The 17674-nt window shown below is 39.3% G+C and overlaps 1 protein-coding gene across 1 annotated transcript in view; it reads left to right on the forward strand.

Moving 5' to 3' along the window:
- The window catches only part of ABLIM2 (actin binding LIM protein family member 2), a 226249-nt gene that overhangs the window by 87723 nt on the left and 120852 nt on the right, over positions 1–17674 (forward strand). The window contains exon 6 of the mRNA XM_072620149.1: positions 372–465. Coding sequence (XP_072476250.1) covers positions 372–465 — 94 coding nt within the window. The remainder of the gene's footprint in view (positions 1–371; positions 466–17674) is intronic.

The following is a 17674-nucleotide window of genomic DNA, read 5'->3' on the forward strand; positions in this document are numbered from 1 at the left end:
CTGATTAGTGGAGTTTTGATTAAACATGACCATAACCATCTTTCATTCATAATTCTATTAGTGGAAAGACTCCCCTTATTCTTTGTAGTAGCTTCCTTTCTCAAAAAACTTTCTTTTGTAGAAAATTTTTTGGAAGAAGAAACCCAGGAAGAGAGTCCATATTCCTACCATAACATTTCTGACAAACCTTGTCCAGGCAAAAGATTCAGGGCTTTTTTGGGGGGTCTGTAATGAACAAGCATTTCTCCTATTTGGACATGTATTTATTTTTTGGGGTTACTGCATGTTAGCCTTTAAACCAACTGAACATTCTCATAGATTTATAAAGAAAATTGAGAACCTCCTTAATTGCTGTCTACTCTTATTCTTAGGGATGGTGTCCCCTACTGTGAGGCCGATTATCACACTAAGTTTGGCATTAGATGTGACAGCTGTGGAAAATACATTACAGGCAGAGTACTGGAGGTAAGTGAAAATAGCCCCCTAAAGGTACAGCCTTGCCTGCTCAAACACAAAAATATACTAATGTTGCCACATTGGTACACCCTAACCACTTGTGCACCCTAACCATGTATATCCCTTCTGAAATACATACATATGACATATGCATGTGACATATATCGGAATGCATGTAGACATGTTTCCATATGTACAGAACAGGCACATTTGCAAGCACATCTTATCAGCTCACACACATCCCTACCCACACATATATGTTAACATAGTTACCTATTTTACCATACAAACATTCTTTTGTTTGTGTATTCCTTCTCATACATACACACACACAGAGGACTTATGAGTATGTAAAGAATCTGTTATTTTGTCAGCAAAGAGGTACTCGTGGCCTAAGGACTCTTTCCTGCAATGTAGCTTGCAGTCTATACCTTAGTGGAACATAAAAATCATGGATTTCAAGCCTGAAGAGACCTTAGAGCATATGTAGACTAGTGGTATCAAACTCAAAGAGAAACAGGGGCCACTAAACCAAACATAAAAATCCTGGTGGGCCATATGTTGATTTAGAAGATCACATATTAACATTATCTATGTTCTATTATATCTTTTATTTGTTTTGTTAGATATTTCCCAATTTCATTTTAATGTGGTTCCAGCTGCACTTTGGGGTTTTGCTGGCAGCATGCTTGACCCCTCCGATGTAGTACAACTCTTTAAAAAAAACTAGGAAATGGATTATACTGAGACTCATCTAAGGTCACACCAAGTATGAAGTGTCAGAGGTAGGATTTGAACCCAAGTCCTCTGACTTTAGTTCTGGCACCCTTTCCACTACACAAGACAATCTTTCAGGGCTAAAAGATGTTCAAATGATTTGTCCAAGGTCCCATAGCTAAGAAGTGTCCGAGGTGAGATTTTGAACATAAGTCTTCATGATTCAAAATCCAACGTTGTCCAAAAAGCCACCCATCTGTTCATACCAACATGTACACCTGTGAACCGATTCCAAAGATTACAGTGCCCACCTTTGGTTGTTTTATCATTTTGCTTACAAAAATAATAATAACTTTCATTCCTGTTGCACTTTCTTAACAAAGCCCTTTCATCTGTCTTGTCTCTTTGGGGCCTCTCTATATCCAGGAGGAGGTAGGTAGGACAGATCATCACCAGTGTTTTTATCAGGAGCTGATACCCAATGCTCTCTGACTAATATGTAATGAAACTGAAACTGGGAAGAGTGTCTTTGAACCCCAGGCTCTAGGATCCAAAGCATTAGAGCTGAAAGGGACATGTAGTGAAGATTATGCAACATAGAGGTTTGGGAACCCTACTTGTAATGAATGTGGATTACATGTGGAATTACAAATGGAATGTCCCATCACATAGATCAGGGAGACTGTGAGTCCCTTTTTTGTTGAGAACAGCAAGACAGCTATGACTGGATAATCACTTCCCTATGTTCAGGACGGTTATGCCTATTATATACATACATACATACTTGCATACACACACACCTACATATACATGCATCTACACACATATACTATATATACATATGTGCATATATACATATATGTGTGTATATTTGATATATACACATATGTATCTATCTTAGATATTTGCAGTCTAAGACTATGAATTTTTTTTTGAGGGGGGAGGAGTTCACGATAAAAGCCACTTTTCCTGATAGTCCTACCTCGACCCAGGAGGGTAAGTGTTTATTACCAGCCAGTTTGTTCTCCTCTCACCAAATGTTTTTTTTTTTTTACATTCTGAAGCTTACAACATCATAGTCATCTCCATTATCCTTCATGTGAAACAGAAACAGAAGCAACAGCAGGGTCATGCTCTCTCAGCTTTATGCCAACTCTGAGTGAGTGAGGACCCAAGCCCTCCCCACCACCCAGAGGCCCTAGAACTTTGTCCTTGTTCTTAATCAAACAACGTTGTCTTCATTCTAGTCAACCTGGGAAGAGACATACCAAGGGACTTGCTTTGGCTTGTTGGTGCACCCCAGTTCTGGCTCCACAGACAATTAAAAAGGTTCTTCTTGAGAGTAGAACCAGTCACAGAATGTCTGTATAACAAAATCCAAAGGTCACATGAGGCTGGCATCAGTGGAGTGTGCTTTGTATGCTCACCAGCCATGTTACAAGAAGGCAAACTCAAAAATGGGCCCTACAGAAAAAGAGGTGGATCAATCACGTGATGCAAGTTAGGGCTAACAAATGAATGGCCCCCAAAATTAAAGATTCCACAAAATATTAAAAGAAACAGAAGGAGGCCTCCAGTGCTTTGGGTAGATTCTCTATGCTATATTTATGGAAAGATGGAAACAAGGATCACACTAGAAAAAAACACATGGGGGAAGCTCCAGTCTGCTTTGACAGAGGAAGTACCCATACTGAGGAGATCACAGAGCTATAAAAACACTGAAGTATACACATAGAAAGCACTGTGCTTACAGCTGGGCATAGGAAGGTGATGCCCTCAAGGAGCTTATAACTTGTAGAATAGGAGAGATAGATAAATAAATAGCATAAATAGATCTGGAGCTCCCAGTGGACAGGGACCTTTTTTTTATTTTTAATTTCTTTTGGTATCTCTAGCATTTGACATCTACCTGGCATATAGTAGGTACTTAATTGATGTTGACTGGTTGATTGATTGATTGAACAATGATACATGGAGACTAAGGAGATCCAACCATTATACAATGAGATATCTGAGGAGGAAGAGGCAGCTTTCAGCTAGTGGGGAAAGGGAGACAGTACAGGGAAGGCTTCATAAGAGGAGGGTGGTACACTAGGATTGACTTTTTAAGGGGAAGAGGAATGTAGTAACTCCAGCAGACGGAGAGGGGTAAAAGGTGGGTCCATTCTGGATTCATAGGTATGGACAAAGGTATGGACAGTAGACTGAGAAAGTATGGTAAAGTATCTAATCTGGCCCAATCAGAGGATCTATGGAGGAGAATGGATTCAAATAAACTTGGAAGGGTAGATTGGTTCCATCTTGGGAGGGCCTATGCTCAGCAATATATTCATCAGGCAATGGGAATCCACTGAAAGTTTTTTCAGGACAGAAGTAGTATGATTAGTGGTGCACTGAATCAATCAACAAGCTTGTATTAAGCATCTGCTATAGGCTAAACTTTGTTCTGGGTTCTGGGAATGCAAAGACAAAAGCAAAATAGACCTTGCCCTCAGGGAGGTTACATTAGATGAAATGCAAGCTGCATTAGGAAGATTATGCAAGAAATAATTTTAAAAAATAATGTGAGATGAATTTGAAAAGAGAATTGGTCAGGCACAAGAAAGCCAGGACAGAAGTATCAGAGAACTTGAACCAGGCAGGTTGTTGGGGAAGAATATAAGAGGGGAGAAAAATGAGAGATACTACCAAAGTGAGGAGGGCCAGAGACAAACTGTCCTGTCTCCTTATTTTACCAGGGAAGAAACTAAAGCCCTAGGTCACAAAGAAACTCATGACAAAGCCATGAACAATAACTGCAGCTAGCCCTTTTAAGAATCTCCTATGCTCATAGCCCTGCAGAGAGAACAAAGTTTTGTCCTGATCCCTGCCCTCATACAGCTTATAGTATAACAAACACAAATAATTATTTTCCATTTCAGTAGGTCTTTAATCTCCCTCCTGTGAATGCTCGCACCAACAGTGACTTCCACAACTCTAATTCTAATAGACAACATAACATGTCTATCAGTGTTACAAAACAAACCACCATATGAGGTACTAGAGAAGACATCGTTACTGATTGAGGAATTAAGGAAAGTTTTATCGAGGTAGTGGCATTTGGATTAGGATAGAATTGGACAGAATTTGCCAGGCAAAGAGTGGAAGGGAAGATGCCCCCAGCATAGGTGGAAGCATGAGGCACAAAAGTATAAATTTGGAATATGATCAAGCGACAGAGAGCAGTTTGGTTTAACGTGGCAGAGTCATATGAAGTAGGAATGAAAAGGCGACAGACATGGTGGAGGGCCTGGGTCAGGCCACACTCTGTGTTCAATTTAAGGCAATACATTTTAAGAATATCATTACATCCAAAGAAGGGCAACAGGGATTTTGAAATGAGGAGTTCATGCCAAATAAGTATCGGTGAAAGAACCAAGAAGCCTCAGCCTGGTGTAGGGAAGGCTTAGGAGAAGAGCAAGAGAGCTGTTTTCAGGGATTTGATGGACTGTTTTGTAATACAGGGATCAGCCTTCTTCTGACCCCTAAGGACAGAAGTAAGAGTAGGGGTTATAAGTTACAGAAAGGCAGATTTCCTAACAATTGTATCTACCCACAAGTAGAATGGAATGCCTTGAGGGCTCTCCCTTACGGGAGGTCTTCCATCAGAGACTGGGTGAGCCTCTGTTGGCATAATAAAGAAGAAACCTTTGTTGAAGGGTGGGTTGAACCAGGTTTGCCTTTGAAGACCCTAACAACTCTTCAGTTTTGTGGTTCTGTATTGATGTCTAAGTTCTCTTGCTTCTTCACTGGTATTCTCTTCTTCCTCATCTCTGCCTCATCTTGTTCCCCTTCTTTTGAGGTCCCTTTCATGCCACCTTTTCCATTAGGTCTTCCCTGATGATCCCCATAAATTCCTTTTTGGGCATTTCCTTTGCCCCGATCATTGTCTACCATGAATGCTCTCAAGGACCTCACTTCCCAATGGAGGGGACAATACATAAAGGGGATTTTAGCTACAAAGCTTATGGGAGGGCTGTCATATTTAGGATGCAGCAGCAAAGAAGATCTATATGGGTCTATCTTCCTTAATCTAATTCTAATTTCCATGGATAAAACCAGAGCTTTGTCATTGAACCATAGTCAGGTATAGACCATTATATCTCTTCTTTAGATTGTAAGCTTCTTGAGTTTAGGGGTTATGTCATTAGGTCTCTGAATCTCCAGTATCTAGCACAGGACTTAATACAAATTGTCTGATTTGCAATCATTTCCTATGACGCTAATTAAACCTTTACTTTTATGATGCCCATTTCCTGTTGTCCATTTCCATGCTGACTTCTACCCTTTCTCTCTCCCTTCCTTTCTGCCCCAGCTGAGTGGATTCTCTGATCAACCAGTTTCATTTCATAGCTCATGGTTCAAGATTTGGTTCTATCTCACACAATGGGAGTCCCATATCCGCACATGGAATAATAGGGTTTAAAGATCCTTGGAGGATCATCCAGTCCATCCTCTTCATTTTAATTATGAGGAAACTGAGGGCCAGTGAGGGGATATGGCTTGCCCCATGTCATGCCATTAGTGAGTGGAAGAGTCATGATAAAAATCCAGGTCTTCAGAAACTCCAAACCTAGCACACTTTTTTGCACTGTAGAAAGAACCAAGCTCTTCAATATGACATGTTTAAGGGATCAGTTCCTCATAGCCACATAGGAGGCTCAAGTACTTTTAATAGGAATAGTTCCCATTCTGATGATGTTTTAAACATCCTCAAAAGTGATTTTATCACAATTATTCTGCCAGATCATAGTGTGCAGTGGTGCAATCCCCCCTCCCCATTTATTATTTATTTTTAATATTCATTTTTTAAATTGAGTTTTGATTTCTCTCCCTCCTTCCCATCCATTCCTTACCCATTGTGAAGTTAAGAAATGTGATAATTATACATGTAAAATCATGTGAAACGTTTTGCCATATTATCCATGGTGAAAAAACAAAGCAAGAAAGATCCAAGTCTTTTACTCGCATTATACAAATGGGGGGATTTGAGGTTCATAGAAAAGTGCACTGCCTTCTATTACAGAGCTAGTAAGTGCCAGGGCTGAGATTTGAACCCAGGTCTCCTGGCTCTAAGATCTCTCCCACTAGACTATGCTGACTCATAGACATTGCCTCAAGAATGGGGGCATCTGCATGCATTAAATATCCTTGGAAATTCAGACAATTGGAGCTCTAGAGCATACCCTGCCAATGAGGTGAACTGGCTAAATCCTAGCGGGGGAGGAAGGGACTGTCTTGACTGAGAAGCAAGAAAGGAAAAAAAAACACTCTTTCTGTGCTGTGAAGGATAAAGCTTTTGCAGTGAAGATTGATGCTTTTGTTTGCCCCTAAGCTGCTGCTTGCTAGGATGCTCTGGGAGGTGCACAGCCCACTCTGGAAGCCTCTTTGCCTTCACCCTTCTCCTTTTGGGGCTGGAAGCTTGAGCATCGAGACGAGACTAATTCCTCCAAGCAGGGTGTAGCAACTTTGAGCCTGCTGTGGGGCAGAATGGTATATTCTGATGCTGAAATACCTATTATACTGCTGCTCTGCTAACAACAGACTCCCCCATCATACCTGAGCTGCTGTAAATAAAGAGGTGGGTGCCCAACAAGACTGCCGGCATTTTCCCCCTTTCTAAAGAGCAGGTGTTTGGGGCTAGCTCAGCAAGGCTTTGGGTGGCGAGATCTACAACGAAACGACACAAGGGTGAGAATTGATCTTCCTTACAGACTGCTAGCAGCGCCAGTTTTTCTCCTCTCCCTCCTCCCAGGAGGGGGAAGGAAATTTCTCTTGGGGAAAAGGGATCCAAATACAGCCTCAGAGTTAACACAGCTAAAAGGAGCATTACCTTTGAAGGTAGGAAGCATCCAAAAGCCTCTACCCACAACCTGGCTTGTCAGAGGTCACTGCATTATTGTGATTAAAAATCATCTTTTGGGGAAGGTCTTCTGTATTTCTGCCAGAGCTGGTGGTGTGGGCTTATTTCTGCTTGGCTTGCCGGCAGCTGGGCTGCTTTGCATGGGATGGAGTTAAGAGTTTCTTAATTCCTGTTTTTATGCTTGCCCTTGGGCTCGTGGTGGGGGAAGGGGTACCTGTGGATTTCACCCCTACCTTAAGCAGTGGTCTTTTGACAACTGAACCCTAATTAACACTGGATCGGTATTTTTTTTAATGACATAACAGTTGTGAAACCTGATGGTGCTTTTCAGTTTGTCAGAACTAGTCATTTTTTTTCATATAAAGGAAGCAACCATAAGTCAGCATGTGCTGGAAATGGTGGGGAGAGGAAAAGTCCTGGATTTGGAATTGAAAGATGAGGGTTGATTCTCAATCCTGCTGCTGACACTTACTGTTTGGGCAAATCACTTCCCCTCTGAGCCTTAGTTTTCCTCATCTGATCTCTAAATGTGATCACAGGCATAGAAATATCAACACTGAGTGATACAAGTAATGTTCCAGGACACGAAATGTGAATCTAGTCACCCCAGTTTTCATTCCCCCTACTAATTGTAAACTATTGTATCTTAAAATGCGTTACCTGAACATTTTATCATGTAATAATCATTCATATTTCTCTAATGTCTTCAGATTTATAAAGGCGCTCTGTTCACCACAAAATATTTTTACCCTCTCCATCTCCACTCGCTGGCTTCCTTGGCTCCCTTCCAGTTAAAGACTTCTTACTTCTACAAGAAGCCTCTCCTGAGCCCCTGTAATGTTAGCACCATTCTTCTTCAATTATATCTAATTTATTCTGTGTACATCTTATGGACTTTTTTCGATTTTTATTATTATTAATTTGTTTTCAATTTTACTACAGTCATTTCCATAAGACTTAGATTTTATTCCCCTTTCTCCCCCCTCCCTCCCTAAGCATGCAATTTTATATGGGTATACATCTTGCTTATATCCTCATTTATCTTCATGCCTGGCAACTACTACTTAATAAATACTTATTAATTTTCCCTCCCCACCCATACAAGTAAACATGCAATCCCCACTTTTATAAATGGGACTCATAGGAGTAAAGTGACTTGCCCAAGGTCATATAGCTAGTAAGTAGCAGAATTAGGATTTGAATTCATGACTCCAAGCCCATTGCCCTTTCTACTGCACTATACTGCCTCTCCAGATCACATTTTCATAGTGGCAATGAATTTATAAAGTTTATCCTCTAGCAATTTTGTGAGGTCAACAGCAATATCACTGACTTAGACATAAGTCTCTGGCTTTGTCAAACCTTGCTGAAATGGACCTGCATCTTGAACTAATGTAAATGATGTTGGAATCATTGCAGGCAAAGATCCTTCCAAAAGGACTGTTTCAAAAATGCTAGGGGAAAAAATTAAAACAAAATAACACCCTGATAGAAAGTAGGCTCTGCAGATCTGCTTTGGATTTATTTGAGCAGCCAGAAAAAGGGTTATCCTACTAACTGGCCAGTTTATATTGAAAGTGTGGCCACATAACCCAGGAAAAGCATCCAAGTGTTGCACATCAGAACCATCACACTATGAAGTGATTCATGGCCATTAAGGAAGGAGAAACCTTGGGAAACAACTATATATTAAGGCAACTTTATATACGAACTAGGAAGGTTTCTTCCAGCTGTGCTATTTTATGTTCTAATATGCCTTCAAGGTCTGACATTCCATGTTACAAGTTTTGCAATCTCTTCCATCTCTGACAATCCCATGTTCCACATTATAAGGTCTCTTCTAGCACTGATGTTATATATTCTAGGTTCTGAGTTCTCTTCTGCATTTGACAGTCCATGTTCTATGTTCTAAGATCCCTCCCAGCTCTTACACTCTGCCTCATCCTGTTGTCATCATCATTATTCTGTGTTCTGTAATATGCCTTCCCACTCTGGAATTCTGTGGTTCGGTGAAATCATCTCTCCTTCAGCAGAATTTCTTTAAAGATCATGTATCCCTTGAGCACTGCTCTGCAATCACTTTGATTTGTTTCTAGATGCAAGAAAAATTTTATGGATCACTGAAATTTAGCTGAAATATATGTGTGTATATATATATATATATATGTATATATATGCACTTACTATTTCTATACTCTTACCATCCCCTGCTTCCTTTGCTCTTTAGATGACTGAATTTCTAATATTTTTATTTTGTTTTCACAACTCAGTCAAAGAGTATTTGTAAAAACCAGTCAACAGAACCAAAGAAGGAGAAACCAGTTTGGGCCACACCCTTTCTGACCATTATTTTTAAGATTACTTGACCTTTTTTTATTGGAATATTTGCACAAACCCATTGACCCATCCCCGATTTGGGTTAGAGTGGGAGGCATTTGTTCTGAGCAAGGTTAGAGTACTGTAATAATAGGGGAGACAAATCGGGGTGTAATTCTGCTAAGAAATTCAGTAAGAAACAGGATGTTTCACCTTTTAAAATAAAGTAACAGCTCATACTTATATAGCAGTGTTTGTGCACAGTAAATGCTTAAAAACTCTCATATCATATAGCTCCTAAAGGCTTACAAGACACTTTCCTCAAAGCAATGCTGGGAAGTGGGTACTGGATGTATTATTATCACCTTTGACAGGTGAGGAAACTGAGAATCAGAGGTAAAGTGACTTGCCTAATGACACATAATTCAAAAGGGGCTGAGGCAGCGCTTGGACCTCGAACTGTGATCACATGATGGATGCCAAGTGGACCATCATCAGGGCATCTTTGGCCTTGGGTGAGATGATAAAATGAGTGAAGATATCTGTGTTTAGACCAGTCTCTCTATTTTTTATCCTTTTTCATCATTTTTCAAGTAAGGTTCAGTTCAACCATTGAATTGTTTTGAAGCAAATACTAGAGGTTTTAAGGGAATGGGGAGTAGATCTGTAATTTCATTGGCATAGGGAACTTCTAGGTGAGGAAGCTCTTACCAATGAAGCAGGTGGGCACCTCTGCAAGAGCACAGAGAAGTGAAGGGAGCAGCCATTCTGTGCCAGAGGTGGGGCTTGGATCTAGCTCTTATTATCTTTGAGGTGAGCTCTCTTTCTTCTATACCATGATGCTTTTCACTTTTCCAGAAATTGAATCTCTGAGAGGTGAAGAAATTTGATTAGGGGTACATACTTAGTAAAGCTAAGAGGTGGATTTGAACCTTCTTGACTGCAATTCCATCTCTCCAGCAATGTGCTCTCGCACACTATTGCCCTCAGTATTTCATACTGGGAGGCAGGAAATATCCATTCTAGGCATGAGTCACAAACTAGAATGCTATGTGACCTTGAATAAGTCACTTCCTCCTCTGCATTTGTTTCCCCAAAAATAAGGGACCTAGATTAGATTCCCTTTAAAATCCCTTACAACATTGACATGCTTTTTGTATGCATGGAAGGTCAGCCTAGCATGTGAACTCATCCCTATTCCTTATTGTTTCTTTATATTTTTTTCTTAAGGAAAAAAAGGAACTAAGATCCTTCTGAAATGACTGATTCAAGAATGCTAGGAGAAAAAATGAAAATAAAACCATACCCTGGTTTCCAGGTTTCCATCAAGCCACTTCCAGGCTAACTCAGTTACCAGCAAAAGGAACTTTAGAGACCATTTAATCCTGCTCATTTTATAGATGAATAAATTAAGGCCTGGAAGGTACAAGTTACCCAATTCTATCAACATGAAAAATTATTTAACAGTGTTAAGTTTTTGGTAGAAAGTTCAATTAAAAAACCACAGCATAATTAGTTTTAATTATGGACCAGACAGCAAGTGGTATAGACAGCACTATAGGAGATCAGAGGAACTGGTGTAATGAAGCTTCATGGGAGAGCTTCAAGTCCCTCTCTTGCTTTAAGATGCAGCTCAAGCACCATCTGCCACATGAATCCTTTCCTGGTCCCCCCAGCTGCCAGCTCCCTCCCTCCTAAACTCCCTTAGATTTAATCACTTGGTATACTTTTGTATTTGTTCCCTCTACATTTGTGTGGAATGTATTTATCGGTGTGTTCAGTGATTTCCTCACTGATTGTGAGCAGAGATAGTTACACTCTGTATTTGTACCCTCAGCACCACATCCAGTGTCTGTCACATACACTAAGTGCTTCAGAAATGCTTGTTGATAGAAGAAGGTGGGAATTCAGTTGGATAGTATGTGATACAAAAGATCTTAGATTGGCAGAGCAGAGAGCAGTGGGTTTCCTAGGAGGGTCAAAGAGTATGGACAGAAGCATGAAGGGAGAAAAAGCAGAAGGTAAAGTCTATCAGAGGTGAAGTGAAATGAGCAACAGTGAGTAGGTCAGTTTTTCAATTTGATAAACTTATTCAATGTTTACTATATGTAAGCCTTGGCAATTCACATGGTCCTAGGTAATGGAGATACAAAGAAAGAGCCTCAAGATGCTGAACATCTAGTAAGGAGGCATTTAATAGATATTTTATTAGTTCAACAAGTACCAGGTGGATTCCAGGCACAGTGCTGGGCACTTGGGAAACAAAGAAATGGAAAGGAAAGAAACAAGTGCTCACTTAGTACCTTTCAAGCACTGTGTTAAACTCTTAAGAAAAAATGAAACAGCTTCTGTGCTCAATGACACAATTCACCCCCATGATTTATTAAGCAAGATCCACCAATATATTTCAAGTTAGACTATGATTAGTCAATAGGAGAAACAAAACTAAAATATTAGGGTTCCATTGCAGAGGGAGATCACATCTAGCTAGCGGGACTAGCAAGTGTCATAGGAGAAGTAACACAGGAACTGGACATTGAAGGAAGGACAAACTTTTAGCTGGTGGAGACATAGAAGTTTTGACTTTTTAACATAATTTTTTAAACAAAATTTAACGAAAAAAAATTTTTAACCCATCTGAGACTTTATCAGTGCTGAGGGGAGGACAGATCCTCTGTCAATGCAGATAAGCAACTTTTTCTACAGCTTCCTTATAGAGAGCTGCCTGACTCAAGGTTAAATGACTAGAACTCAAACCCAGAGTTTCCCAACTCCAAAGCAAGTTCTCTATTCACTCTTACAGGCAGTATCTCAATGGGTAGAGCTGCAGTTACTTGCCAGAAAGTGAGCTACCTCCTAATAGAGAGCCACAGTCAAAGGGCCTTAATCTCTGGACCTTCCAAACTGCTAAATCTTCGCATTTAGCCAGTAAGAATTTACTCATCATTTAAAGCCCAATTCACATGTCACTGATTCTGTAATGCCTTACTTGATTCCCCTGATTTGTAAGGGTTTTTTCCCTTTCAGACCTCAGATAATATTTTATTTGTACCACTCTGATCCCGTTGCATGTTATTTTTATACATTATACTATTATTAAAAATATATTTTATAATATATTATGTTATTATAATTATATATAATATATTATATCTTATAATATATTATATATAATTATAATAACATAATATATTATAAAATATAATCTGTTGTTATTTCATGTGTCTCTGTATGTCATTTCTACTGTTAGACTTGTAAGTTTCATGAGGGCAGGGCGTGTGTTTTATCAACCAACTAAACTTTTTTTAAATTTAAATGCCTACCATGTACCAATCATTATATCAGTATTTTGTATCTCCCTTAGCACTTAGCACAGTAGCTATACACAGTACCCAAAGTTAAGTGAATGAATATTATCAAAGGGAACACTGTAGACATCTTTAAAAGAAACATAGGACAATGGATAGAGAGTCAGGAAGACCTGAGTTCAAATATGGCTAGATACTTATGAGCTATGTGACCTTGGGCAAGTTACTTAACTTCTTTGCCTCAGTTTCTTCAACTAAAAAATAGGTGTAATAATAGTACCTACCTCCCAGGGTTGTTGTGAGGATCAAATATGATAATATTTGTAAAATACTTAGCATAATCCCTGGATCATTGTTAACCCTTGATTTTTTCTTTCCTTTCTTCCTACCTTCTATTCTTCCTTCCTATTCAAAGACTCATGGTATAATAAAACACTGCTAGGCACAAAATTAGAAAATCTGGGTTCAAGTCCTGCCTTTGCAATTACTGGTTATTTGACTGTAAACAATCACTTTACCTCTCTGTGTCTCAGTATTCTCATTCTGTAAAATGGACATAATACTTAAATTCCCTACACCAGAGACATTATAAGGAAGCCCTTCATGAATCTTGAAATACTGTAGAAATGGTAGCTATTAACAATGTTATATGACCATCATCATCATCAATCAGTCACTGAGACCATCATTCATTAACAAATGAAATGCCTGGTTATAAAACTACTCTACTACTATCCCAGTCTCTCAACTTCTGTACTACACGTTAAGGGTAGAATCTGAATGTTTATAATTTCCCAGAAAACTGAATTTGTTTTTTTTTCTTTTCTCCTTGTTCTGTGTTACTAAAGATGACATCTGCTTGTCAGTAATCACAAAATAGATCTTTTAAGAAGCAATCACTAAGAGATCTCCTACGAGATTTTTATGTCAGAGATGCCCTGTGCTCTCTCTGGTGTCTCACCATCTCCTCAGTTTTTCTGTTCTGGGCTAACTGCAACAGGATGAAGAAAAATAAAGCCATGGGTTCAGACTTTTAAAAAGCTATCCTTTCTGGGAGGTGTTGTCTAGAAGGTCATTTCTCTACTGGTATAAAGATAATGACAGCAACAATTGTTCTCATTTCAAAAAGCTTTGAAGTTTATGAAGTGCTTTTCTCACAATTCTCTGAGATTGCTAATTCAGGGGTTTTATTTTGTGTCTTGAACTGTGATTTTATCTATGAAGAAAATTCCTGTCCTTCCACTGATGTAAATCATCTGCAATTTACAGTCTAGAGAGTTGTCTGGGCCCACTGAGAAGGAAGGGGAGGGAAAGCATTTATAGAGTACCGACTACGTGCCCGGCACTGCAAAGTGTTTTACAAATATTATCTCATTTGATCCTCACAGCAACCCTAGGAGTTAGTACTATTTTAATCCTCATTTTACAGTTGAGGAAACTGAGGGAGATAGCATTTGGGGGTGGTCACATAACTAGTAAGTGTCTGAGACTGGATTTGAACTCAGGTCTTCCTGACTTCAGGCTCAGTGCCATATCCAATGGGCCACCTGAGTCTGCAACTTTTCCTGGAGTCAAATAGCTTGTCAGAAATAGAATTTGAACGCAGATCTTCCAGTCTCTAAGTCTGGCCTTTCACCCATCATTTCATACTACAGCAAACAAGTATTATCATCCTTATTTAAATAGATGAGGAAATAGAAGCTTATTGCTAGTTAGTGTCAGCGTCAGGATTTTTACCCATGTCTCCTGAGTCTGGTTCCAGCTCTCTTTCTGCTATTCCATTTTGTGTTTGCTTTGAAGTGAATGTTGCATTGTGAATCAATTCAGTATTAACAGTAGCAGCTGAAGTTATATTATAGTCTCTTATGTAAGCATCTATTTAATTCTTCTCCAGGCCCACAGCTGCTCGGTTAGCCTACCATCACCATAAAAAGACACTCAGGCTTATTCTTTGAGTGAGACAAACTGTCAGTCCCCAGGCTTGTGCTTCTCCCTTCCATGGTCCTTCCCTGGCTCTGTTCCATGTAGACCTCCCCTCAACCTTGAATCCTTTTCTCTCAATTTCATTTTACCTCCTGCCTAGCCGTCTGGACGGGATACCTCTGGCTTTGACCTCAGCAAAGCTTGTATTTACTCTCTTGGATCTGGGTTTGGACCTTTCACTTTACTTCCATCCACATTACCCAGCCAAGGCTTATTAATACATTGATGGGCCCCTTCCTTTCTCCTTACCTCAGTAGTCTCCACTGTAAAATGAAGCACTTTATCCAGATCAATCAATCAACAGATATTTGCCAAGTGCCTACTATGTGCTTCGCACTATGCTACATGCTGGGACACAAAGACAAAACCAGAAATAAACCCTACCCTCAAAGTGCATACTTTCTACTAGGGTGGGGATGTGAGTGGTCACATGTATGTAGGGATTTACAAAATAAATACAAAGTACAGTTATTCCCTCTACACTGTGACTTTCCCCATCATGGTTTTGATATATCACAGGTCCGCATAAGAAATTAAATGGGAATTTAGGGGGATTTTTGTAGAAGCTTCAGATGATACACGAAGGCTGGCAAATCCTGAAGAAAAAAATCAGAAACTCAGAAATGCATTATATAACATTAGTATATTTTATCTTTTAATACTATAATAGTTCAGACTTCTCCTCTGGTACAAAGGGAGGGCCAAAAATTTTTACATGGATTTTCCAGATCTTGGGGGTGTCATGCCATGCCATGGGGGTGCTAACCCCCATGAAGTAGAAGAAATAACTGTAATATTTTTATAGGATGAACCTGGTGGCTGATCGAATCAGAAAAGATTCCCTATAAAAGGTGCATGTGAACTGCTCATTGAAATTTATTATGATGGGAGTGTTGCTTTCCTTAGTGAACAGATGAGGAAACTGGAAGGTTAGACTGCACAAGACAAATCCTTGACATGGGGATGCCTAACTCTTTGCTGTAAAAAACATGACTTTGTTACTCTATTGAAGGCTTTCACTCCACAAGAGTTAAGGGAGATGAGGGATTTGGAAGGTTTTGACAGAAGGCTAAGAAAATTGTAGTGTTGATATGGCAATCCTACCACCAAATTACAGAGCAAGGATAGCCTGAAGCTAACTGCATCTCAGCTAAAAACACTGCAGAACCTGGGGGATGGAGGGGTTAGGATAGGAGAGAGGATGAGGAAGGGAGCATAAGGTCATGCAAATAGCTTTCCCTTTGGCTTTAACACATTTGAAATTTTTGTCTTACATTTTCTTCTTCAGAGATAGAAATCAACCAAGATTTTCTCCCCTGGTTGTGGAGGAATATCTATTCACTGAAGGACAAACCAGACAAAAGAAAGTATCTGGGATAGGGCATCATTAAGGAAGAAAGTCAAGAAAATGCCCAATATCTGTCTGAAATGTCTCTGGGTGCTGGTCAGACATGTTATGTCATGGACAATTTATGTAGTACCAGAGTTATTTAGAACTATCTAAGGAAAAGAAACATCTATTTTGAATGGGTTCAGTGGGTTGAGGAAAGGGACTTAAAATAACAGAACAATGGAATTCCTTGTCACTAGGCTTAGAAGAAACATTTTGTTCCAAATCCTACCCCCTGCTTCATCCTACCCTCTCAAAAACTTATTTGCTCTATAATACTTTGGGTTTTCCTTTGCTTCTAATCATTCAGAGAGCTGTAGATAAGCAGTCTACGGCAATTCACAGAACTGCTGACATTTAAAGCTAGAATCTTTGAGATCATCTGTCTCAACTCCCTCAGTTTACAAGAGAGAAAACTGAGGCTCAGAAGGGAAGTTATTCATCTAAGATCACAAAATAAGAAGTAGCGGCAGACTCTGGAGTTTCTTGTGATTTCATTTTTTAGCCTGAAAATAATTTGAAATCCCCTATATATGTAGGTGGGGGGATTTGGAGGAATGGGCTTGACGTTGAAATGGAGGTTTGGAATAGCAGTCTCAAAAGTTTCAACTCCCAGCTAAAATTATTGAGGGTTTGGTCCCCAAACTGCATGAAATCAGCTTTGCTTGTTAATATTAGTTTATCATATTTGGGAATATATGAATATTTATCAATATTTTCTGACCCTCATTGGCCTATGTGCAGTTAATGATCTGAAGGTATAATTATGATAATTCAAATAACTAGCCTTATGATTGAATACTTACATACCTGTCCATATATTTCCATAACTGCTCCATAGATGGTCCATCTACCCAGCACACTACCCATAGTTTCCTACTTTTATTATTTTCTAGCTATAAATGCATCACTTGAACCATCTGCCTAACCTCTTTCCTTCTCATTCCATGACCTGTGCATTTTCATGTTCATACATGTCTCTGTCTTTTATGCGCTCATGCTCCACTTTTGACAGTGTCATTTGCTTGTGAAATTTCTAATTGGTAACATTCTTTCTTGCATCTTTCCATTGATCCATAAAGACAAAATCACTAGATCAGAACCTCTTCACATGTCAAATGAATGTGTACATTTGTGTTGACAATAGTTAACACGAGCGATTAATGTTGGACCTTGCCCAGATAAAGTTAGAGGATGGCCTATTGTAGGAATTTTGCTGTATCAGATTCACATTACAGAATTACTTGAACTGTTGAAGGGCATGTGGTTTAGGGAGAGAAATTAATTTTCCTCTATAAATTACCAAATTATTTTGCATATTGTTGAAATAATTCAGTTATCCTTTTAGCTCCTCTTCATTAATTCAGTTCAACAAACTTCATTTCACATCCTGTAATAATTGTAAATGGAAATCAAGATAGATATGACTAAGTCCCTGCTGTCAAGAGGCTTCCAATCTAATCAACTAATCAAGAGGGGAAATACATATACTATTGATCATCATATAAGTTAGATAAATTGGCCATACAGAGAGGGTGGAGTCAAGATGGCAGAGAGAAGCCAGGAAGTTGCCTGAGCTCTCTCCAGTTTCCCTCAGAAACA

This window comes from Notamacropus eugenii, chromosome 6 (assembly GCF_028372415.1).
Source record: "Notamacropus eugenii isolate mMacEug1 chromosome 6, mMacEug1.pri_v2, whole genome shotgun sequence".
In the NCBI taxonomy this organism is placed as follows: Eukaryota; Metazoa; Chordata; class Mammalia; order Diprotodontia; family Macropodidae; genus Notamacropus; species Notamacropus eugenii.